Below are 25,579 nucleotides of genomic sequence, written 5' to 3'. Positions count from 1 at the left end.
CTGTGGAGCTGCAGGCAGCACAGGTGGTGAACCCCTGTGGCTTACAGCTCCAAATGTGTAATAGCCTCATGTCTCCCAGTATCTCACATAGAAGAATCACCAGCTTCTCAAACCTTCACACCAAAAATTCACATTAATTTGAAGAACGAGACAATATGCATGTTGTGTGGCCCCTTTGCAGAGGGGGGGCATAGCCATGAAATGGTAATATCTGTGAGGACGGTGCCACTCCAGGAATGTGGTGACCCCTAGAATGGGTACAAAGATCCCCACTGTTTTCCTGAATTATCACACACTCAGTGAAGGTGACCTTGAACCGTATGTCAGGTAAGATGAGAAATGAGGTCCAGAATGGAGTTGGACAGGCTATTGTATTTTTTATAAAATATTGAGGCTAAGATAGGAGGGCGTTTTGTCATGTGTTTGCTACCTCCGAATTTTGATGAACTTCCAAATAAATCTGTTATCCAGTTTCTTTTCCCAAATATGGGGAAAACAGGATTCGAAGGAGAGGTTGTCAGATGAGCTTTTATGGAAAAGCCCCATCCGTGAGTGTCACAGTGGATAAGACCCAGCAAAACGTAGTCAGAGATGATGCTCTTTACAGGGAAAAACCCAACGGGATGAACAGCATAGACATTACCACAAAGACGCACAAATCCCTCTAAACAGACTGCCTTTCCTTCCGACACTCTGGCAGAGCCCCTGATGGGAGGAAAACAGCCTGCAGCTCCCGTTCCATCAATTCTGCCTTAGAGAAGCAGAGGCTGGCTGGGCCCAGCTCTAGCATCCGATCTGGAGAATCCAGTAGTACCATACTGCAGAGTATATGATGTAAAAAATTCCGATTTACAAAGCCCGAGTCAGTAAAAGTATTCTTTACGGAAGGACAACAAAAATACTGCATGCTAGGGCTTCTAGGTCACCCAAATGAGTTAGATTTGTTCGCTTGATTTAAAAAAAAAACAACTAACTATTAAACATTTCGGGAACACATTTTACAGAGAGTGTATGAGCAGAATCGGAGTACTAGAAAGATCCTTGAAAGCACCTATTTTAAGCTTTTGTATATTTGGTGAAAGAAGGCGGGGTGGCTGAAGAAAGCGGAGGAGGGGAGAATGGGTGATGGAGCGTGGAGCCACCATCCTGAGGATGCTCATCCCTGAGACCTTGGCGAATCTCTCGTAACTCCACTCGGTTCTCAGCTTGTCGCTGTAACGGACACTCTGACCGCTGTCACTTCGACAAGACCGTGTACCTGGCGAGCGGGAGTCGCAGAGGGTACGTGTGTGACGGCTGCCGGCACAACACCGAGGGCCAGCACTGTGATCGCTTCAGACCCCTTTTCTACAGGGACCCCCTCAAGGCCATCTCGGATCCGTACGCGTGCATTCGTGAGTCCCCAGCCTCTGACCCATCCTCTCCCCTCATCTGAGCAGACACTGATGAAGTTGGTGTCCCTGGGGCCGTCAGCCCACCCTGGGTTCAGCGGAGTCTCCTAACTGCCCTCTTGGGGGTGGGAACTGCAAAATCGCTTCGGCTCTGAGAGCTTTTCTCTCTCTGAACAAGTTGGGCCAGGTAATCCAGGTCCGTCCTGGTGGTCTTGCGGCCGGGGCTTATACTGATGATTCGGGAAACTGTTCTGAATTCAACCAGGATGGGGCGATGGTTTCAGAAGAGGCCACATGTACCTGCAGTGTCAGCTCAAGGAAGTAACTAGAGAAACTGGCTACAGCATTTGGCTGTAGATGATTCAAATTTGCTAAGCTATTACCTCGTTTCATTTTTCTTTTCTCAACCTTTAAAAATCTTTCCTTTTATCTTTAATGTCAACTTTTTCAAAGGGAATATTTCACTCATAGACAAAACAATACAGAATTATATATATATATATATATATATATATATATATATATATATATATATAAAATAGAGCCACCACTAGCTTTGTGAAAATGTAATATCTTACCCTCTCACCTTCAGGCCATTACTAGAACACTACAGCATTGTGGATGGGATGTCCCAGCTGCACACCTGTCCCCTTTGTCTACCCTCCTTCCTAGGGATAAACTCTCATATATTTGGCAATCATCATTACCATGCTTGTTTTTAGGCTTTCACATGTCTTCATCCACAAACAATACATGTTGACATGTTTTCAAACTTGAGATAGATGATATGCTGTATGTACCCTTGAGTATTTCATTCAACATTGTATTTTTGAGATTTGTCCATATCATGTAGCCCCTAGTTCTCCCATTTTAATTTCTATATAGAATTCTTCCTTCCTATATATGTAACAAAATCTGTTGGTCCATTTTTCTTTCGATGCTTCAGTAAACATTCTTGTACATGTGGCCTTGTGCACATGCACAGAGACTGTCCCTAAGAGTCATACCTAGGAGTGGAATGACTGGGCCGTAGACTGTTAACCTTTCCAAGTTGATTAGATAATAGTAAACTGTCCCTTAAGTTGGTATAACAATTAACAGCCACACCAACAGTGTATGAGAGTTCCTGTTACTCTACTTCCTGGCCAGCACTGGCTTTTGTCACACTTTAACTCTTGGTAATGTGGGTTTTGTCACACTTAATTTTTTTTTTAACATCTTTATTGGAGTATAATTGCTTTACAATGGTGTGTTAGTTTCTGCTTTATGACAAGGTGAATCAGTTATACATATACATACGTTCCCATATCTCTTCCCTCTTGCATCTCCCTCCCTCTCACCCTCGCTATCCCACCCCTCTAGGTGGTCACAAAGCACCAGGCTGATCTCCCTGTGCTATGCAGCTGCTTCCCACTAGCTATCTGTTTTATCTTTGGTAGTGTATACATGTTCATGCCACTCTCTCACTTTGTCACAGCTTACCCTTCCCCCTCCCAATATCCTCAAGTCCATTCTCTAGTACGTCTGTGTCTTTATTCCTGTCTTGCCCCTAGGTTTTTCATGACCTTTTTTTTTTTCTTAGATTCCATATATATGTGTTAGCATACGGTATTTGTTTTTCTCTTCCTGACTTAGTTCACTCTGTATGACAGACTCTGAGTCCATCCACCTCACTACAAATAACTCAATTTCGTTTCTTTTTATGGCTGAGTAATATTCCATTGTATATATGTGCCACATCTTCTTTATCCATTCATCCGTTGATGGACACTTAGGTTGCTTCCATGTCCTGGCTATTGTAAATAGTGCTGCAATGAACATTTTGGTACATGACTCTTTTTGAATTATGGTTTTCTCAGGGTATATGCCCAGTAGTGGGATTGCTGGGTCGTATGGTAGTTCTATTTTTATTTTATTTTATTTTATTTTATTTTTGCGGAAAGCAGGCCTCTCACTGCTGTGGCCTCTACCGTTGCGGAGCACAGGCTCCGGACGCGCAGGCCCAGCAGCCGTGGCCCTCGGGCCCAGCCGCTCCACGGCATGCGGGATCTTCCTGGACCGGGGCACGAACCCGTGTCCCCTGCATCTGCAGGCGGACTCTTAACCACTGCGCCACCAGGGAAGCCCAGTAGTTCTATTTTTAGTTTTTTAAGGAACCTCCATACTGTTCCCCATAGTGGCTGTATCAATTTACACTCTCACCGACAGTGCAAGAGGGTTCCCTTTTCTCCACACCCTCTCCAGCATTTGTTGTTTGTAGATTTTTTGATGATGGCCATTCTGACCGGTGTGAGATGATAGCTCATTGTTTTGATTTGCATTTCTCTAATGATTGATGATGTTGAGCATTCTTTCATGTGTTGGCAATCTGTATATCTTCTTTGGAGAAATGTCTATTTAGGTCTTCTGCCCATTTTTGGATTGGGTTGTTTGTTTTTTGATATTGAGCTGAATGAGCTGCTTGTAAATTTTGGAGATTAATTCTTTGTCAGTTGCTTCATTTGCAAATATTTTCTCCCATTCTGAGGGTTGCCTTTTCGTATTGTTTATGGTTTCCTTTGCTGTGCAAAAGCTTTTAAGTTTCATTAGGTCCCATTTGTTTATTTTTGTTTTTATTTCTATTTCTCTAGGAGGTGGGTCAAAAAGGATCTTGCTGTTGATTTATGTCATAGAGTGTTCTGCCTATGTTTTCCCCTAAGAGTTTGATAGTGTCTGGCCTTACATTTAGGTCTTTAATCCATTTTGAGTTTATTTTTGAGTATGGTGTTAGGGAGTGTTCTAATTTCATACTTTGACATGTAACTGTCCAGTTTTCCCAGCACCACTTATTGAAGAGGCCATCTTTTCTCCACTGTATATTCTTGCCTCCTTTATCAAAGATAAGGTGACCATATGTGCGTGGGGTTATCTCTGGGCTTACTATCCTGTTACATTGATCTATATTTCTGCTTTTGTGCCCGTACCATGCTGTCTTGATTACTGTAGCTTTGTAGTATAGTGTGAAGTCAGGGAGCCTGATTCCTCCAGCTCCATTTTTCTTTCTCGAGATTGCTTTGGCTACTCGGGGTCTTTTGTGTTTCCATACAAATTGTGAAATTTTTGTTCTTGTTCTGTGGAAAATGCCACTGGTAGTTTGATAGGCATTGCATTGAATCTGTAGATTGCTTTGGGTAGTAGAGTCATTTTCACAATGTTGATTCTTCCAATCCAAGAACATGGTATATCTCTCCATCTATTTGTATCATCTTTAATTTCTTTCATCGTTGTCTTATAATTTTCTGCATAAAGGTCTTTTGTCTCCTTAAGTAGGTTTATTCCTAGATATTTTATTCCTTTTGTTGCAGTGGTAAATGGGAGTGTTTTCTTAATTTCACTTTCAGATTTTTCATCATTAGTGTATAGGAATGCTAGAGATTTCTGTGCATAAATTTTGTATCCTGCTACATTACCAAATTCATTGATTAGCTCTAGTAGTCTTCTGGTAGCATCTTTAGGATTCTCTATGTATAGTATCATGTCATCTGCAAAGTGACAGGTTTACTTCTTCTTTTCCAATTTGGATTGCTTTTATTTCCTTTTCTTCTCTGATTGCTGTGGCTAAAACTTCCAAAACTATGTTGAATAATAGTGGTGAGAGTGGGCAACCTTGTCTTGTTCCTGATCTTAGTGGAAATGCTTTCAGTTTTTCACCATTGAGGATGATGTTGGCTGTGGGTTTGTCATATATGGCCTTTATTATGTTGAGAAAAGTTCCCTCTATGCCTACTTTCTGGAGGTTTTTTATCATAAATGGGTGTTGAATTTTCTCAAAAGCTTTTCTGCATCTATTGGGATGATCATATGGTTTTTTTCCTTCAGTTTGTTAATATGATGTATCACACTGATTGATTTGTGTATAATGAAGAATCCTTGCATACCTGGAATAAACCACACTTGATCATGGTGTATGATCCATTTCATGTGCTGTTGGATTCTGTTTGCTAGTATTTTGTTGAGGATTTTTGCATCTATGTTCATCAGTGTTATTGGCCTGTAGTTTTCTTTCTCACTGACATCTTTCTCTTGTTTTGGTATCAGGGTGATGGTGGCCTCATAGAATGAGTTTGGGAGTGTCCCTCCCTCTGGTATATTCTGGAAGCGTTTGAGAAGAATAGGTGTTAGCTCTTCTCTAAATGTTTGATAGAGTTTGCCTGTGAAGACATCTGGTCCTGGGCTTTGTTGCAAGATTTTAAATCACAGTTTCATTTCAGTGCTTGTGATTGGTCTGTTCATATTTTCTATTCCTTCCTGGTTCAGACTCAGAAGGTTGTGCATTTCTAAGAATTTCTCCATTTCTTCCAGGTTGTCCATTTTGTTGGCATAGAGTTGCTTGTAGTAATCTCTCATGATCCTTTGTATTTCTGCAGTGTCAGTTGTTACTTCTCCTTTCTCATTTCTAATTCTATTGATTTGAGTCTTCTCCCTTTTTTTCTTGATGAGTCTGGCTAATGGTTTGTCAATTTTGTTTATCTTCTCAAAGAACCAGCTTTTACTTTTATTGATCTTTGCTATCGTTTCCTTCATTTCTTTTTCATTTATTTCTGATCTGATTTTTATGATTTCTTACCTTCTGCTAACTGTGAGGTTTTTTTGTTCTTTCCCTCATTGCTTTAGGTGTAAGGTTAGGTTGTTTGAGATGTTTCTTGTTTCTTAAGGTAGGATTGTATTGCTATGAGCTTCGCTCTTAGAACTGCTTTTGCTGCATCCCATAGGTTTTGGGTCGTCGTGTTTTCATTGTCATTTGTTTCTAGGTATTTTCTGATTTCCTGTTTGACTTCTTCAGTGATCTCTTGGTTATTTAGTAGTGTATTGTTTAGCCTCCATGTGTTTGTATTTTTTCAGATATTTTCCTGTAATTGATATCTAGTCTCATAGTGTTGTGGTCAGAAAAGATACTTGATACAATTTCAGTTTTCTTAAATTTACCAAGGCTTGATTTGTGACCCAAGATATGATCTATCCTGGAGAATGTTCCATGAGCACTTGAGAAGAATATATATTCTGTTGTTTTTGGATGGAATGTCCTATAAATATCAATTAAGTCCATCTTGTTTAATGTATCATTTAAAGCTTGTGTTTCCCTCTTTATTTTCATTTTGGCTGATCTGTCCATTGGTGAAATTTGGGTGTTAAAGTCCCCTACTGTGATTGTGTTACTGTTGATTTCCCCTTTTATGGCTGTTAGTATTTGCCTTATGTATTGAGGTGCTCCTGTGTTGGATGCATAAATATTTACAATTGTTATATCTTCTTCTTGGATTGATCCCTTGATCATTATGTACTGTCCTTCTTTGTCTCCTGTAATAGTCTTTATTTTAAAGTCATTTTTGTCTGATATGAGGATTGCTACTCCATCTTGCTTTTGATTTCCATTTTCATTGAATATGTTTTTCCATCCCCTCACTTTCAGTCTGTATGTGTCTCTAGGTCTGAAGTGGGTCTCTTGTAGCCAGCATATATACGGGTCTTGTTTTTGTATCCATTCAGCCAGTCTATGTCTTTTGGTTGGAGCATTTAATCCATTTATATTTAAGGTAATTATCGACATGTATGTCCCTATTCCCATTTTCTTAATTGTTTTGGGTTTGTTATTGTAGGTCTTTTCCTTCTCTTGTGTTTCCTGTCTAGAGAAGTTGCTTTAGCATTTGTTGTAAAGCTGGTTTGGTGGTGCTGAATTCTCTTAGCTTTTGCTTGTCTGTAAAGGTTTTAATTTCTCTGTCAAATCTGAATGAGATCCTTGCTGGGTAGAGTAATCTTGGTTGTAGGTTTCTCCCTTCCATCACTTTAAATATGTCTTGCCACTCCCTTCTGGCTTGCAGAGTTTGTGCTGAAAGATCAGCTGTTAACCTTATGGGGATTCCCTTGTATGTTATTAGTTGTTTTTCCCTTGCTGCTTTTAATATGTTTTCTTTGTATTTAATTTTTGAGAGTTTGATTAATATGTGCCTTGGCATGTTTCTCCTTTGATTTATCCTGTATGGGACTCTGAACTTCCTAGACTTGATTGACTATTTCCTTTCCCGTATTAGGGAAGTTTTCAACTTTAATCTCTTCAAATATTTTCTCAGTCCCTTTCTTTTTCTCTTCTTCTTCTGGGACCCCTGTAATTCAAATGTTAGTGCATTTAATGTTGTCCCAGAGGTCTCTGAGACTGTCCTCAGTTCTTTTCATTCTTTTCTCTTTATTCTTCTCTGCAGAAGTTATTTCCACTATTTTATCTTGCAGGTCACTTCTCCGTTCTTCTGCCTCAGTTATTATGCTATTGATCCCTTCTAGAGAATTTTTAATTTCATGTGTTGTGTTGTTCCTCACTGTTTGTTTGCTCTTTATTTCTTCTAGGTCCTTGTTAAATGTTTCTTGTATTTTCTCTATTTCCGAGATTTTGGATCATCTTTACTATCATTATTCTGAATTCTTTTTCACGTAGACTGCCTATTTCCTCTTCAGTTGTTAGGTCTGGTGGGTGTTTGCCTTGCTCGTTCATTTGCTCTGTGTTTTTCTGTCTTCTCATTTTGCTTAACTTACTGTGTTTGGGGTCTCCTTTTCACAGGCTGCAGGTTCATAGTTCCCGTTGTTTTTGGTGTCTGTCCCCAGTGGCTAAGCTTGGTTCAGTGGGTTGTGTAGGCTTCCTATTGGAGGGGACTAGTGCCTGTGTTTTGGTGGATGAGACTGATCTTGTCTTTCTGGTGGGCAGGTCCACATCTGGTGGTGTGTTTTGGGGTGTCTGGCCTTATTATGATTTTAGGCAGCCTCTCTGCTATTGGGTGGGGTTGTGTTCCTGTCTTGCTAGTTGTTTGGCATAGGGTGTCCTGCACTGTAGCTTTCTGGTCGTTGAGTGAAGCTGGGTCTTGGCCTTGAGATGGAGATCTCTGGGAGATTTTCGCCGTTTGATATTACGTGGAGCTGGGAGGTCTCTTGTGGACCAGTGTCCTGAACTGGGCTCTCCCACCTGAGAAGCACAGCCCTGACACCTGGCAATAGCCTGTCATCCACATGGCTCAGAATAAAAGGGAGAAAAAATAGAAAGAAAGGAAGAGCGAGAGAGAGAGAGAGAAAGAAAGAAAAGATAAAATGAAATAAAGTAAAATAAAGTTATTAAAATAAAAAATAATTTTTAAGAAAAACAATTTTAGAAGTAAAAAAAAACCAAAATGGACAGACTAAACCGTAGCTCAAATGGTAAAAGCAAAGCTATACAGACAAAATCACACACAGAAGGATACACATACACACTCACAAAAAGAGAAAAAGGGCAAAAAATATATATATTGCTTTGCTCCCAAAGTCCACCTCCTCAATTGGGGATGATTCGTTGTCTATTCATGTATTCCACAGGTGCAGGGTACATCAAGTTGATAGTGGAGATTTTATCCATTGCTCCTGAAGCTGCTGGGAGAGATTTCCCTTTCTCTTCTTTGTTCACACAGCTCCCGGGGTTCAGCTTTGGATCTGGCCCCGCTGCTGCGTGTAGGTCGCCGGAGGGTGTCTGTTCCCCGCTCAGACAGGACAGGGTTAAAGGAGCCGCTGATTCCGGGGCTCTGGCTCACTTAGGCCGGGGGGAGGGAGGGGCACGGAATGCGGGGCGGGCCTGCGGCGGCAGAGGCCGGCATGACGTTGCACCAGCCTGAGGCGCACCGTGCGTTCTCCTGGGGAAGTTGTCCCTGGATCCCGGGCCCCTGGCAGTGGCGGGCTCCACAGGCTCCCCGGGAGGGCAGGTGTGGAGAGTGACCTGTGCTCGCACACAGGCTTCTTGGTGGCGGCAGCAGCAGCCTTAGCGTCTCATGCACATCTCTGGGGTCCGTGCTTTTAGCCGCGGCTCGCGCCCATCTCTGGAGCTCCTTTAAGCAGCGCTCTTAATCCCCTGTCCTCGCGCACCAGGAAACAAAGAGGGGCAGCAGCAGCCTTAGCGTCTCCTGCCCGTCTCTGGGGTCCGTGCTTTTAGCCGCGGCTCACGCCCATCTCTGGAGCTCCTTTAAGCAGCGCTCTTAATCCCCTGTCCTCGTGCACCAGGAAACAAAGAGGGAAGAAAATGTCTCTTGCCTCTTCGGTAGGTCCAGACTTTTCGCCGAACTCCCTCCCGGCCAGCCGTGGCGCACTAATCCCCTGCAGGCTGTGTTCCCGCCGCCAACCCCAGTCCTCTCCCTGCGCTCCGACCGAAGCCCGAGCCTCAGCTCCCAGCCCCGCTCGCCCGGCGGGTGAGCAGAAAAGCTCCTCGGGCTGGTGAGTGCCGGTCGGCCCTGATCCTCTGTGCGGGGATCTCTCCGCTTTGCCCTCCGCACCTCTGTTGCTGTGCTCTCCTCCGCGGCTCCGAAGCTTTCCCCCTCCGCCACCCGCAGTCTCCGCCCGCGAAGGGGCTTCCTAGTGTGTGGAAACCTTTCCTCCTTCACAGCTCCCTCCCACTGATGCAGGTCCTGTCCCTATTCTTTTGTCTCTGTTTATTCTTTTTTCTTTTGCCCTACCCAGGTACGTGGGGGGTTTCTTGCCTTTTGGGAGGTCTGTGGTTTTCTGCCAGCGTTCAGTAGGTGTTCAGTAGGAGTTATTCCACGTGTAGATGTATTTCTGGTGTATCTGTGGGGAGGAAGGTGATCTCCGTGTCTTACTCTTCCGCCATCCTGAAGCTCCAACACGCTTAATTTTTGCTAACGAAATAGTATCTCATCATTAATTTGCCTTTCCCTACAGGACTGAGACTAGGGAGAGGCAAGAAAACACCTAGGTCCCCAAATTTAAGGACACTGTCACTCTGAGTCATGTGAGTACACGGCTGACAGCAAGTGCCTCCTTAAATTGTGTGCCCTGGGCACCCCGCTTGCCTCACTCTCACCCCAGTAGTGCTGTAGATTGTTGCTTAGAAAGATACTCCAACCTGACTTCAAATGCCCAGTGTGAGTTACTGGGTCCGAGATCTTAACCCTACTGGCAAACTAACAGGTTAGCTTGTTATTGTTTCATGGATGCTGGCAGAAGACGTGAAACTCCTGGATCAAAGACAAAGGACTTTATTGCTGATGGCACAGTAAGCAACGAGATGTTTGTATCTGTGTGAGTTCCCATGTCCCCAAGGCCCATGGGGCAACTCAGAGGATACCATCCGGATCCTGCACAGCTAATGAGCTTACGTCACAGCCCAGGAACACTGAGTTTGGAGAATTCATTGCTTTTATAGCAAGTGGAAGCAAGCCCGTTCTTTTTCTGGGGGAAAATGTTACCTCATCCCTCAAGGTAGCTTACTACAAACACAACGTGGAGAAATGGCCTGAGCAAAGAGCCATCAAGCCCTTGCATTGTTAACACACTCAGCAGCACTGTTCAGATGCCCAGGACCCATGGTAGATGGCCTCTCCCGATACCCAGAAATCCTGCTTCTTAGGCTGTATCATCAATATAATGTTATTTTATATTGGTGGCAGGCGGAACTTGCTATGAGACTCCAATTTCAAACTTTATATAATCATAATACATAAATTGAAGTCTTGAGCAAAAGTAAATCAGTAGACACCGAAATACATGCAGTGTCCTAGATTTCAAACGTTAAATATTCATGATGTGGAATAAGCATAAATGGTTTTTTTGCTCAGATCACTCAGTAGGTAGCTGATTGTATAAAAGTTTACCTTACATGACCTGTTTGAAATAATACAGGATCCTCAGAAAATATATTTCTTTAAATCAGTGTCCTAATTGTCATATTTTTTTTACCAGAATCTGTGATCAAACTCCCTCTGTCTCTCTCTGTGTCTCTGTTTCTTACTCTGTCTCTCTCTCTCACACACACATATACGTATACAACCTTTATTAATGTTTATAAAGCTCTGCATTTGTAAAAGAAGATGAAATTTCTCTCTTAGATGGAATCAGGAAAATAGGGTTTTTTTAAATTAATTTATTTTTGGCTGTGTTGGTTCTTCGTTGCTGCGTGCTGCCTTTCTCTAGTTGCGGTGCCTGGGTTTCTCATTGCGGTGGCTTCTCTTGTTGCAGAGCATGGGCTCTAGGCACGTGGGCTCTAGAGCACAGGCTCAGTAGTTGTGGTGCACGGGCTTAGTTGCTCCGCGGCATGTGGGATCTTTCTAGACTAGATCAAGGCTCGAACCTGTGTCCTCGCGCTGGCAGGTGGATTCTTAACCACTGCACCACCAGAGAAGTCCGAGGGAAATACAGTTTTGAAACAGATAATTTAGGAGTCTGGAAAGAGATTGGAAATAACTAAACCAAATATTTCACACGCATCAAGCAGAGTCTTGTTCGTTAAGAACCACTTAGTATTAACCTGATGGTGCTTTTGGAGGAAAACAAGGAAAGAAAACTAGTACCTCTGATATGAAATTAAGAAACCATCCTTTGTAAGTAAGGAATTTCTTGAGGAAAGGCAAATGAGGAGCTTGTAAAAATGACCATTATGAGACTTCCCAGTTTCTCCCAGTTTACCTAAACACATGTTTATGTGTGTGTGTGTGTATACAAATGACGTGTTTTAAGACTGACCAGTGTTCTCATATAAATTTTCTCTAAGTTATCCTAGTTTGAGCCTAAATGTTTACATGATCAGATTCCAGGCCTAAGAGATGACAAATTTTAAGTCTTCTATGATTTAAGACACAGTCAAATGTGACACAGAAAAAACAAATATTTGGTAGACTCCACCACTGATAGTATAAGTTTGCTGGAATTAAATTGCGTGACACCAAGAGATTTTATTGGATTTCTACTCTAAAGACCGTACATAGGGTTATTTCAAAGTAAATGTCCCAAAGAACATTTCTGTGTATAATTAAATTATACTCTGGAACTCACTGCTGACCCTTTGGAGTGTCTCCCAAATAAAGCTGAGCTTTTTCCCTTTCGGCTACTTATAAAATAAACTCAGTTTGTTGCTCCTTCCTAGAAGCAACTGGCTTTGATTAGAAGAAAATTGTGGGCTTTTTTCCCAAACTTAACAGAACCCAATGTTGGTTTTCCACAGTAAGATTTTTGTCACCAGTCACAATCCAATAACAAACAATTGAAAACCAAAAGAGGACTTCCCTGGTGGCTCAGTGGTTAAGAATCCACCTGCCAATGCAGAGGACATGGGTTCGAGCCCTGGTCCGGGAAGATCCCACATGCCACAGAGCAGCTAAGCCCGTGTGCCACAACTACTGAGCCTGCACTCTAGAACCAGCGAGCCACAACTACTGAGCCCACGTGCCACAATTACTGAAGCCTGCATGCCTACAGCCCATGCTCTGCGATGAGAAGCCACCGCAATGAGAACCACGCACACTGCAATGAAGACTAGCCCCCGCTCAGCGCAACTAGAGAAAGCACGCGCGCAACAGTGAAGACCTAACGCAGCAAAAATAAATATATAAAGAAAGAAAATTAAAAGATTCTGTCCGACAACTGTTTGCTTCAGTGTTTCCAGACTGGATTTTTTCCACTAAACTCACTAATAACTGGTGGTTATGTAAACATTGCTTTAGACTTGAGGGTTTTGTTTTTATTAGTCCAAAGCAAACATGTATAAATCTTACATAATTGTTTCTTAGAATCAGGATATTCATTTTTTTCATCTTTATTTCTTTCCTTAAAAGTGGAATCCCTTGGAAACACAGCACCAAAAAGATACAAGAGACCTTGATGGTCATCTAATGTCTACCAATGCACTTGTCCTGTATACCAAAGCCACAACTAGTGCTGTGCCAGCCCCTGCCTGGACGCCTCCAATGATGAGAGGGTCACTGCTCTATTGGGAAGCCTTAACTGTTAGAGATTCCTTTCTTATACTCAGTCAAGCTCTACCTTTTCTAACTTCTACCCTCTGGAGTTGTTTGTACTATCAGCATCCTTTTTCATATGACGTTCCTTCTTTTAGTTGTTTGAGTTTCTACTGGAAAAAAGTGGGGAAGGTGGTTACTTTTTGTTACACCTTTGCTACAGATGACTGTTTATCTCATTTTCCAGAATCTCTTCATCCAAGCTTTTGCCCCACCAACAGATTTCCAAAAATAAAGATTTGAACATTTCTTATTCCTTTTTCCTTCTTGTAGGTGCTCCTTCCAAGACGAATCAAAAAGAATGATAGCACTTACCCTTGCAACATATTTTTCTGTGCTGGGGAAGGACAGATTTACTTTATTAACCATGTGTCAGAGATTTGGTCGACATTTTATGTGATGTTTTTCCCTCTATGTCATGTCCCTTGATGCCTTTATAGTGAATGAGATCAACTATATATGATATATATTTCATTACAGCATCCCACTCTTATCTCTTGACCTTATTTTCACCTTTTAGAGCCTTTTAAAAATTGAGGTGAAATTCACATAACGTAAAAATAACCATTTAAAGTGAACAGCAATTCACCGGCACAGTGTTTTGCACCCACCACATGGACTTAGCTCCATAACATTTTCATCACCCCCCAAATAATCTAATTTTTAAACTGAGATATAATTGACATATCACATTATATTAGTTTCAGGTGTCTCACATGATTCATATTTTTTCTCTTTTAATTTTTAAAATAAATTTATTTTCGGCTGCATTGGGTCTTTGCTGCTGCGCGCGGGCTTTCTCTAGTTGTGGTGAGCAGGGTCTACTCTTCGTTGCGATGTGCGGGCTTCTCATTGTGGTGGCTTCTCTTTGTTATGGAGCATGGGCTCTAGGCGCACGGGCTTCAGTAGTTGTGGCACGTGGGCTTAGTAGTTGGTGGCTCTAGAGAGCAGGCTCAATAGTTGTGGCACACTGGCTTTGTTGTTCCGCGGTATGTGGAGTCTTCCCAGACCAGGGCATTGGCTGTGGATTCTTAACCACTGTGCCACCAGGGAATTCCACATGATTCATATTTGTATGTATTGCAAAACAATCACCACGGTAATCTAGTTAACATCCATCATCACACATAGTTACAGTTTTTTCCCTTGTGATGAGAACTTTTAAGAGCTATTTTCTTAGCAACTTTCAAATAAACAATACAGTGTTATTAACTGTAATCACCATGCTGTATATTACATCCGTGACTTATTTTATAACTGGAAGTTTGTACCTTTTGACCCCGTTGACCCATTTCACCCATCCCCACCCCTGGAAACCAGCATCTTTTCTCTGCATTTATGAGTTTGGTTTGGAGGGTTTCTTAAGATTCTACATATAAGTGAGATCATACGGTATCAATATTTGTCTTTCTCTGTCTGATTTATTTCATGTAGCATAATGCCCTCAAGTTTCATCCATGTTGTTGCAAAAGGTAAGATTTTGTTCCTTTTAGGCTGAATAATATTCCATTGTATATATACCACATTTCTTTATCCATTCACCTGTTGATGGACACTTAGGTTGCTTCCATGTCCTGGCTATTGTAAATAGGGCTGAGGTGAACATTGGGGTGCATGTGCCTTTTTGAATCAGTATTTTCATTCCCTTCTGATAAATACCCAGAAGTGAAATTGCTGGATCATATGGTAGTTCTATTTTTAATTTTTTGAGAAACCTCCATGCTGTTTTCCAAAGTGGCTGCACCAGTTTACATTCCCACCACCAGTGCCAAAGCGTTCCCTTTTTCCTACATCTTTGACAACACTTGTTATTTCTTGTCTTTTTGATAACAGCCATTCTAACAGGTGTGAGGTGGTATATCCTTGTGGTTTTGATTTGCATTTCCCTGATGATGAGTGATGTTGAACATCTTTTCATGTACCTGTTGGCCTTCTGTATGTCATCTTTGGAAAAATATCTGTTCAGATCCTCTGCCCATTTTTTCAAGTGGGTTGTTTGTGGGGTTTTGCTATTTATTTATTTAACATCTTTATTGGAGTATAATTGCTTTACAATGGTGTGTTAGTTTCTGCTTTATAACAAAGTGAATCATGGGGCTTTCCTGGTGGCACAGTGGTTGAGAGTCCACCTGCCGATGCAGGGGACACGGGTTCGTGCCCCGGACCGGGAAGATCCCACATGCCGCGGAGCGGCTGGGCCCGTGAGCCATAGCCACTGAGCCTGCGCGTCCGGAGCCTGTGCTCCGTTGCAGGAGAGGCCACAACAGTGAGAGGCCCGCGTACCACAAAAAAAAAAAGAAAAGAGTGGTGAGAGTGGGCAACCTTGTCTTGCTCCTGATCTTAGTGGAAATGCTTTCAGTTTTTCACCATTGAGGACAATGTTGGCTGTGGGTTTGTCATATATGGCCTTTATTATGTTGAGGAAAGTTCCCTCTGTGCCTACTTTCTGGAGGTTTTTATCATAAATGGGTGTTGCATTTTCTCAAAAGCTTTCTCTGCATCTATTGGGATGATCATAGGGTTTTTCTCCTTCAATTTGTTAATATGGTGTATCACATTGATTGATTTGTGTATAATGAAGAATTCTTGCATACCTGGAATAAACCACACTTGATCATGGTGTATGATCCATTTCATGTGCTGTTGGATTCTGTTTGCTAGTATTTTGTTGAGGATTTTTGCATCTATGTTCATCAGTGATATTGGCCTGTAGTTTTCTTTCTTTGTGACATCCTTGTGTGGTTGTGGTATCATGGTGATGGTGGCCTCGTAGAATGAGTTTGGGAGTTTTCCTCCCTCTGCTATATTTTAGAAGAGTTTGAGAAGGATAGGTGTTATCTCTTCTCTAAATGTTTGATAGAATCCGCCTATGAAGCCATCTGGTCCTGGGCTTTTGTTTGTTGGAAGATTTTTTTTTTTTTTTTTTTTTTTTTTTTTTGCAGTACGTGGACCTCTCACTGCCGTGGCCTCTCCCGCTGCGGAGCACAGGCTCCTGACGCGCAGGCCTAACAGCCATGGCTCATGGGCCCAGCTACTCTGGGGCATGTGGGATCTTCCCGGACCGGGGCACAAACCCATGTCCCCTGCATCAGCAGGCGGACTCTCAACCACTGCACCACCAGGGAAGCCTGTTGGAAGATTTTTAATCACAGTTTCAATTTCAGTGCTTGTGATTGGTCTGTTCATATTTTCTATTTCTTCCTGATTCAGTCTTGGCAGGTTGTGCATTTCTAAGAATTTGTCCATTTCTTCCAGGTTGTCCATTTTATATTGGCATAGAGTTGCTTGTAGTAATCTCTCATGATCCTTTGTATTTCTGCAGTGTCAGTTGTTACTTCTCCTTTTTCATTTCTAATTCTATTGATTTGAGTCTTCTCCCTTTTTTTCTTGATGAGTCTGGCTAATGCTTTATCAATTTTGTTTATTTCTCAAAGAACCAGCTTTTAGTTTTATTTATCTTTGCTATCATTTCCTTCATTTCTTTTTCATTTATTTCTGATCTGATCTTTATGATTTCTTTCCTTCTGCTAACTTTGGGGTTTTTTCTGTTCTTCGTTCTCTAATTGCTTTAGGTGCAAGGTTAGGTTGTTTATTCGAGATGTTTCCTGTTTCTTGAGGTAGGATTATATTGCTATAAACTTCCCTCTTAGAACTGCTTTTGCTGCATCCCATAGGTTTTGGGTCATTGTGTCTCCATTGTAATTTGTTTCTAGGTATTTTTTTGATTTCCTCTTTGATTTCTTCAGTGATAACTTCGTTTTTAAGTAGTGTATTGTTTAGCCTCCATGTGTTTGTATTTTTTACAGATCTTTTACTGTAATTGATATCTAGTCTCATAGTGTTGTGGTCAGAAAAGATACTTGATACAATTTCAGTTTTCTTAAATTTACCAAGGCTTGACTTGTGACCCAAGATATGATCTATCCTGGAGAATGTTCCATGAGCACTTGAGAAAAATGTGGATTCTGTTGTTTTTAGATGGAATGTCCTATAAATATCAATTAAGTCCATCTTGTTTAATGTGTCATTTAAAGCTTGTGTTTCCTTCTTTATTTTCATTTTGGCTGATCTGTCCATTGGTGAAAGTGGGGTGTTTAAGTCCCCTACTATGAATGTGTTACTGTTGATTTCCCCTTTTATGGCTGTTAGTATTCGCCTTATGTATTGAGGTGCTCCTTTGTTGGATGCATAAATATTTACAATTGTTATATCTTCTTCTTGGATTGATCCCTTGATCATTATGTAGTGTCCTTCTTTGTCTCTTCTAATAATCTTTAGTTTAAAGTCTATTTTGTCTGATATGAGAATTGCTACTCCAGCTTTGTTTTGGTTTCCATTTTCATGGAATATCTTTTTCCATTCTCTCACTTTCGGTCTGTATGTGTCTCTAGGTCTGAAGTGGGTTCTTGTAGACAGCATATATATGGGTCTTCTTTTTGTATCCATTCAGCCAGTCTGTGTCTTTTGGTGGGGGCATTTAATCCATTTACATTTAAGGTAATTATCGATATGTATGTTCCTATTCCCATTTTTCTAATTGTTTTGGGTTTGTTATTATAGGTCTTTTCCTTCTCTTATGTTTCTTGCCTAGAGAAGGTACTTTAGCATTTGTTTTAAAGCTGGTTTGGTGGTGCTGAACTCTCTCAGCTTTTGCTTGTCTGTAAAGGTTTTAATTTCTCCATCAAATCTGATTGATAACCGTGCTGGGTAGAGTAATCTTGGTTGTAGGTATTTCTCCTTCATCACTTTAAATATGTCCTGCCAGTCCCTTCTGGCTTGCAGAGTTTCTGCTGAAAGATCAGCTGTTAACCTTATGGGGATTCCCTTGTGTGTTATTTGTTGTTTTTCCCTTGCTGCTTTTAATATGTTTTCTTTGTATTTAATTTTTGACAGTTTGATTAACATGTGTCTTGGCGTCTTTCTCCTTGGATTTATCCTGTATGGGACTCTCTGTGCTTCTTGGACTTGATTAACTATTTCCTTTCCCATATTAGGGAAGTTTTCAACTATAATCTCTTCAAATATTTTCTCAGTCCCTTTCTTTTCCTCCTCTTCTTCTGGAACCCTTATAATTCGAATGTTGGTGCATTTAATGTTGTCCCAGAGGTCTCTGAGACTGTCCTCAATTCTTTTCATTCTTTTTTCTTTATTCTGCTCTGCAGTAGTTATTTCCACTATTTTATCTTCCAGGTCACTTATCCGTTCTTCTGCCTCAGTTATTCTGCTATTGATCCCATCTAGAGTATTTTTAATTTCATTTATTGTGTTGTTCATCATTGCTTGTTTCATCTTTAGTTCTTCTAGTTCCTTGTTAAATGTTTCTTGCATTTCCTCTATTCTATTTCCAAGATTTTGGATCATCTTTACTATCATTATTCTGAATTCTTTTTCAGCTAGACTGCCTATTTCCTCTTCATTTGTTAGGTCTGGTGGGTTTTTACCTTGCTTCTTTATCTGCTATGTGTTTCTCTGTCTTCTCATTTTGCTTATCTTACTGTGTTTGGGGTCTCCTTTTTGCAGGCTGCAGGTTTGTAGTTCCCATTGTTTTTGGTGTCTGTCCCCAGTGGCTAAAGTTGGTTCAGTGGGTTGTGTAGGCTTCCTGGTGGAGGGGACTAGTGTCTGTGTTCTGGTGGATGAGGCTGGATCTTGTCTTTCTGGTGTGCAGGTCCACATCTGGTGGTGTGTTTTGGGGTGTCTGTGGCCTTATTATGATTTTAGGCAGCCTCTCTGCTATCAGGTGGAGTTGTGTTCCTGTCTTGCTAGTTGTTTGGCATAGGGTGTCCAGCACTGTAGCTTGCTGGTTGTTGAGTGAAGCTGGGTGTTGGTGTTGAGATGGAGATCTCTGGGAGATTTTCGCCGTTTGATATTATGTGGAGCTGGGAGGTCTCTTGTGGACCAGTGTCCTGATGTTGGCTCTCCCACCTCAGACACAGCACTGACTCCTGGCTGCAGCACCAAGAGCCTTTCATCCACACGGTTCAGAATAAAAAGGAGAATAAGTAGAAAGAAAGAGGATAAAAGAAAAGAAAATAAAGTAAGGTAAAATAAAAGAAAGTTATTAAAATAAAAAAATAATTATTAAGAAATATTTTTTTAGAAAAGTTAACAAACAAAACAAAAAACCCCTGGATGGATAGAACCCTAGGACAAATGGTAAAAGCAAAGCTATACAGACAAAATCTCACACAGAAGCATACACATACACACTCACAGAAAGAGGAAAAAGGGAAAAAATAATAAATCTTGCTCTGAAAGTCCACCTCCTCAATTTGGGATGATTCGTTGTCTATTCAGGTATTCCACAGATGCAGGGCACATCAAGTTGATGGTGGACCTTTAATCCGCTGCTCCTGAGGCTTCTGGGAGAGATTTCCCTTTCTCTTCTTTGTACGCACAGCTCCCAGGGTTCAGCTTTGGATTTGGCGCCGCCTGTGTGTGTAGGTCGCCTGAGGCGTCTGTTCTTCGCTCAGCCAAGACGGGGTTAAAGGAACCGCTGATTCGGGGACTTTGTCTCACTCAGTACGCAGGGAGGGAGGGGTGCGGAATGCAGGGCGAGCCTGCGGCGGCAGAGGCTGGCATGACGTTGCACCGGCCTGAGGCGCGCCATGCATTCTCCCGGGGAAGTTGTCCCTGGATCCCGGGACCCTGGCGGTGGCGGGCTGCACAGGCTCCCCTGAAGCAAGGTGTGGAGAGTGACCTGTGCTCGCACACAGGCTTCTTGGTGGCAGCAGCAGCAGCCTTAGCATCTCATGTCCGTCTCTGGGGTCCGCGCTGTTAGCCACGCTGGAGTCTTGCTATTGAATTGTATGAACTTTTTATATATTTTGGATACTAATCTCTTTCCAGATATATGATTTGCAAATAATTTTTCATATTTGGTCCGTTGCCTTTTCATTTTGTTGATGGTTTCCTTTGCTGTGCAGAAGCTTTTTAGTTCAGTCCCACTTAGTTTTGCTTTTGTTGCCTTTGCATTTGGTGTCAAATCTAAAAATCATTGCCAGGACCAATGTCACGTAGTTTACTGCATATGTTTTCTTCTAGGAATTGTATAGTTTCAGATCTTACAATCAAGTCTTTAACCATTTTGAGTTAATTTTTGTATATGGTGTAAGATAATGGTTCAGTTTCAGTCTTTTGCATGTGGCTGTCCAGTTTTCCCAGCACCATTTATAGAAGAGACTGTCCTTTCTCCATTTTATACTCTTGCTTCCTTTGTCATAAATTAATTGACCATACATGTGTGGGTTTATCTCTGGGTTCTCTATTCCACTGAGTTATGTACGTTTTTATGCCAGTACCATACTCCTTTGATTACTGTAGCTCTGTAACATGGTTTGAAATGAAGAAGCATGATGGCTCCAGCTTTTTTCTTCTTAAGATTGCTTTGGATATTTGAGGTTGTTTGTGGTCCATACATATTTTAGGGTTGCTTGTTTTATTTCATCAGTCTATTCTTAACATGCTGTTTTCATAATAGCACACTGTTTCTGGTCCTCTTCCTTTACAGTCACTTTATATATATATATGTCTCCCCAGAATTATTCAATATTTTCCAAGTCCAGAGATGTGGGAGATATTTCTGAGCAGCCCTTGCTCTGTGGTCTAATTATTTAAACATATTTATTGATTTAAACAAACTAAAATAGTTATAGTGAAGGTAAAATGGTACGCTTATATTTCAAGGTTCCCACAATTTGCAGTTAACTAAGATAATGCATGTCTGTCTCCCCAGCTTGTAAATGTGACACTGATGGGACCATTTCGGGTGGCCTTTGTGTGAGCTGCTCTGATCCTGACTTGGGGTCTTTGGCCGGCCAGTGCCTGTGTAAGGAGCCGAGTGCGACCGGTGCAAGACCAACCACTACGGACTGACTGTCACCGACCCCCTGGGCTGTCAGCGTTAAGTCAACAGGGCCTGGGCCGCCAACCTGAATGTATTTAAGGCTTGGAGCTGCCTCTGTCACGTCTAAAATTTGGTCATTGTAAGTACCTGAGTCCTACCAGCCTCTGGATTTTTTTTTTTTTTTTAAGTGTACCAAACCTCCCACAAATTTTAGTAAGTTAGTGGAGAACTTTTTTAGGTGGTTTGCTGAGTTTATCATGAAGAACCAACAGGGGGTGCTCACATTTTCGCTGCTGGAGCAAACACAGGGGGAAATGCCAAGAAATTTAATGCCAAGTTATGAAAACTTAAAAAAAAAAATCCTCCACTAGGAGTCTACTCTACAAATTTGTTAAATTACATTATGCATTTTTGCATAGGTTGATGACTTCTTAGGCAATTTTCAAGTGGGGGGTTTCTTTTTATTTTTTTAAATTATTTTTTCCCTCTCACACTGCTTTTAGTATTGTCTTATGTTCTCTGTCAAAGAAAAGGAAAGAAAGAAGCAAGGGAAGTGGCTGTGGGAAAATAGAAATAACCTCAGAGTTTTCTGGGGCCAAATGGGGAGGTCATTGGCTCTAGGATCACAGAAACTCAGGGCTGCCTGGGGTCTCACAGAGCTGCTAATTCCACAGAGCATCTGGGTTAATTATTTCCCTTTGGTCATAGTGTCATGCTCTGTGGTTTTGCCCATATAAGGAACTGGATTATTTGCATGTTTAGAAAGCAACAAGATGAATCATTCTGTTAAAAAAAAAAAAAAAAAACCTCTTCTTTTTGGACTTGATGCAAAATTAAATTTCAGCATAATGAATTATGTAATTTCCTATTATACATTTCAGTACTCCTGGCATTTCCCCTGGTTCACTAATAACCTTATGCCCTCCGGCAAATGGACCAAACGTTGGTTTTTTGTTTTGCTTTGTTTTTTCTTTTGTAAGAGCTTTAGTTACACATAATTCACACACAGTTCACTTTTTGAAGTGTACAATTCAGTGATTTTTTAGTATATTCAGAGTGTATAACCATCACTACAGTCAATTTTAGAATATTTTCGTTACCCCAAAAAGAAATGTGAAGAAGCATTATTCACAACAGTCAAAAGGTGGAAGCACCCCAAGTGTCCATCAGTGAATGGATGGATAAACAAAGTGTGGTAGGTAAACACAGTGGAATATCATTCAGCCTTAAAAAAGGAAGGAAATCCTGATCCAGTCTATAATATGGATGGACCTTGAAAACATTATGCTAAGTGAAATAAGCCAGACCCCAAAGGAAAAGTATTGTGTGATTCCACTAATATGAAGTATCCAGAGTAGTCAAATCCATATTTTTTTTTGTTTTTTTTTTTTTTGTTTGTTTGTTTTGCGGTACGCGGGCCTCACTGTTGTGGCCTCTCCCGTTGTGGAGCACAGGCTCCAGACGCGCAGGCTCAGCGGCCATGGCTCACGGGCCCAGCCGCTCCGCGACATGTGGGATCTTCCCGTACTGGGGCACGAACCCGTGTCCCCTGCATCGGCAGGTGGACTCTCAACCGCTGCGCCACCAGGAAAGCCCTCAAATCCATATTAACAGTATGTAGAATGGTGGTGGCCAAGGGCTGGGGGGAGGGAGGAAGAATGGGGAGAGGTGGTATTTAATGGGGACAGAGTTTCAGTTTTGCAAGAGGAAGAGAGTTCTGGAGATTGACTGCACAGCAGTGTGAGTGTACTTAACGTTGTTGACCTGTACACTTAAAAATGGTGAAGATGGTAAATTTTCTGTTATACGTATTTTATCATAAAAAAGAAAAGAAAGGAAACCCCATGCTTTAGCCGCCACCTCCCTATCCCCCCAGCCCTAGGCAAGCACTAATATCCTTTCTGTTTCTATAGATTTGCCTATCTTGGACATTTCATACAAGTGGAGTCATACAATATGTGGTCTTTTGTGTCTGGCTTCTTTTGCTTACCATCATGTTTTCAAGGTTCATCCATGTTGTAGCAGATATCAGTACTTCATTTCTTTTTATTGCTGAATAATATTCCATTGTATGGGTATACCACAATTCATCTACTCGTCAGTGGACGGACATTTGGGCTGTTTCCATGCACATTGGCTTTTCCTGCACGGGAAATACACATCTTGCTCTGGTTGCACAGTTTCTTAGCCTTTACAACATAAGCGGGATTAGCATTGCCAGTGGGTGGAAGAGAAAGAGGAGAGAGGGAATGGAAAAAAAAAAGTAACGAGGTGCTAAGAAAGAGAGAGGAGAGAAAGGGGGTTATCATAGGTGCCTCTGCCGGAGAGGGAGCTGTCGGTAATAACGGTGACACTTAGAAACCCTTCCCCTAGTCACCCGACCCAGCCAGCATCATTCAGAATTGTGCCCAGCTCTGCAGCATGCATGACCTCTTGTCTCCTCCTAATTGCCATCCAGTAGAACCACATGAGGGCTGCAAAAGTGTCTGGCACTGCATTTCCTGTGCGGGGTTAAATGCAGTCCAGTAATGGTGCAGCCAGGCAGACAGTGAACTTGGCAGGGCAGGCTGCTCTGTGTTCTCGTGGCCACGTGTTTTGCTCAGTGTAAGCTGTTAAGGACATTTACCAGGGTGGAGAAATCAAAATGAGAATAATTGTGTATGCTGTGCTTTCAGCCTGTGACTGTAACCCCCTAAGGATTATGCCACTCTTGACCTGTGATGTGGAAACAGGCCAATGCCTGTGTCAGTCTCTTGCTACTGGACCACACGGTGAAGAATGCACTATACGTATTTGTCTCTGATTTCGCCTTTAGGGAGTGATGCAGTCTTCTACTGGCATTGCCTAGAAGAGACTTGGTCCTGTTGATTGCTTTCCTTGTCCTATTGTATTTCGGTACTCCCGTGGTAAAAGTATTTACACTACAGGAATCAGCGAACACTGGAAATAAACCCCCATCTTTCTGCAGAGAGCTAGTTGTTAAACATTTACCAGCACCGTGACTTTTACCAGTTGGGACTGAATCAACCCAGGCACCAACAGCAATAGTTTTATCCTCTGTTCTCTTGGAAGTACCAAGCAGTAGAATATAAGAGCAATTATCTGGCCCCCTTGTTAAACCCACCAGATCGTGGGGCCTTTTCTTCTGTCTCTTATACACAGTCTCTTTCCCACCTTTACCACTCCATGCCTAAAAATATTTTGGATGAGCTCATTAAAAAAAAACAACAACCCTTAGGTTTAAATGTATTGTAGATTCCTGTGGGAAATAAACCCTTGGATTTTTGACAGACTCCACTACCCACATGAGCATGTATGTCTCAAATTAGCAAAATAAAGCATTTTTCACTCCATAAGAAATGTGTCACGCATTTAGGGAGTTAAAAACCCAGCTCTTTTCTTTGTCCTCTGATCTTGGCAGCCCGCCATGACATTTTAGAAAGAAAAAACAAAAATTTAACCTAATAAAAGAACAGTGACCTTGATGTGTCTGAAGAAATGTAGCTGATAAATAAGAAACATATGTCTGTTACGACATAGTTTTGTGCTAATATTGTAAGTTGCTTTACTGAAAACACATGGGGGATGGGGCAGAGGAGGTGGGGAAAGAAAGCAAGGAAGTAAATATGTAGAGGGAACTCTGTGTACGACGGGACAAGTAATCTAGAAGTTTCACGTTGGAAGGTGCTCCATGCCGAGCTCCATGACCGTGAGTGGACAACACAAAAAAAGAGTGCAGAGCTGGTGAACAGATCAACGGAGACACCAGGTCAGATCATTCCAGACAAACTTTAGACACGGGCTGCCTTTTTTCGTTGGCTTGTGAACTGCCACTGTGTACTTAATTGTGTCTGCAAAAGGAAAATAACTGAGCAGGGGCTGGTGATGGGGCAACTTGTCCATCATGGCTGAGCCGAGGCATCTGCTTGGTACCGCACATCTGTCAATGGTGCCCTGGATGGTCCGCTGGGGGGCCAACATGACAGCGTACCCTGCCTAGAGGGGGTTTTCACAACCCCATCCTGGAAAAAGCAGCTCAGTTCACATTGTTTTTGCCTAAACTAAAGTTTGGTTTTGGGAAAAATATCAAAGGCCCTTTGCTGCGTTGTGTAACAAATTATGTCAACTTTTGATATTTAAAATAAATCTTTTTGAGTAAACTGGACATAAAATTTTTCCAAGATGACAACTAAAAGCATACAGATACTTAACCAATTTCAAATGAGAGTTCCGTGCCTACTAAGATGTTAATTCTGTCTGAGTTTGTTAAATGGAGATTTGAGGCGGAAGTCTTTTTCTGAGTATTTTACAGTGAATGTCAGACTTAAGAAGTAGCTGTTTATATCTCACCAGCTGTTTATATCAAATAAAGGTCAGGATGTTGCAATGATGACAAAAGTCTTGAATAGAGTTGAGTCTCTCACACAGGGAGAGTATGTTAGCCAAAACAATTATTTATAAGCAAGTGATTCTACTAAACTGTGATATTCGTATAAGATGTCAAAATCAGCCTGAATGATTTTTTTTAGCCCCAAACGTTGCCATAGTGTGTA

The 25,579-nt window shown here is 41.7% G+C and overlaps 1 protein-coding gene across 1 annotated transcript in view; it reads left to right on the top strand.

The window, feature by feature from the left end:
* Positions 1-25,579, top strand: part of LAMB4 (laminin subunit beta 4) — a 106,716-nt gene that overhangs the window by 11,168 nt on the left and 69,969 nt on the right. The window contains 4 exon segments of the mRNA XM_089917096.1: positions 1,206-1,394; positions 20,916-21,008; positions 21,011-21,082; positions 23,702-23,810. Coding sequence (XP_089773222.1) covers positions 1,206-1,394; positions 20,916-21,008; positions 21,011-21,082; positions 23,702-23,810 — 463 coding nt within the window.

The sequence above is a fragment of the Delphinapterus leucas genome, chromosome 9 (assembly GCF_059928025.1).
Source record: "Delphinapterus leucas isolate spDelLeu-1000000601 "Yukka" chromosome 9, BTC_Dleu_Yukka2, whole genome shotgun sequence".
Lineage (NCBI taxonomy): Eukaryota > Metazoa > Chordata > Mammalia > Artiodactyla > Monodontidae > Delphinapterus > Delphinapterus leucas.
The sequence above is the reverse complement of the archived record's forward strand: the minus strand, read 5'-3'. Positions and strand labels throughout refer to the sequence as shown.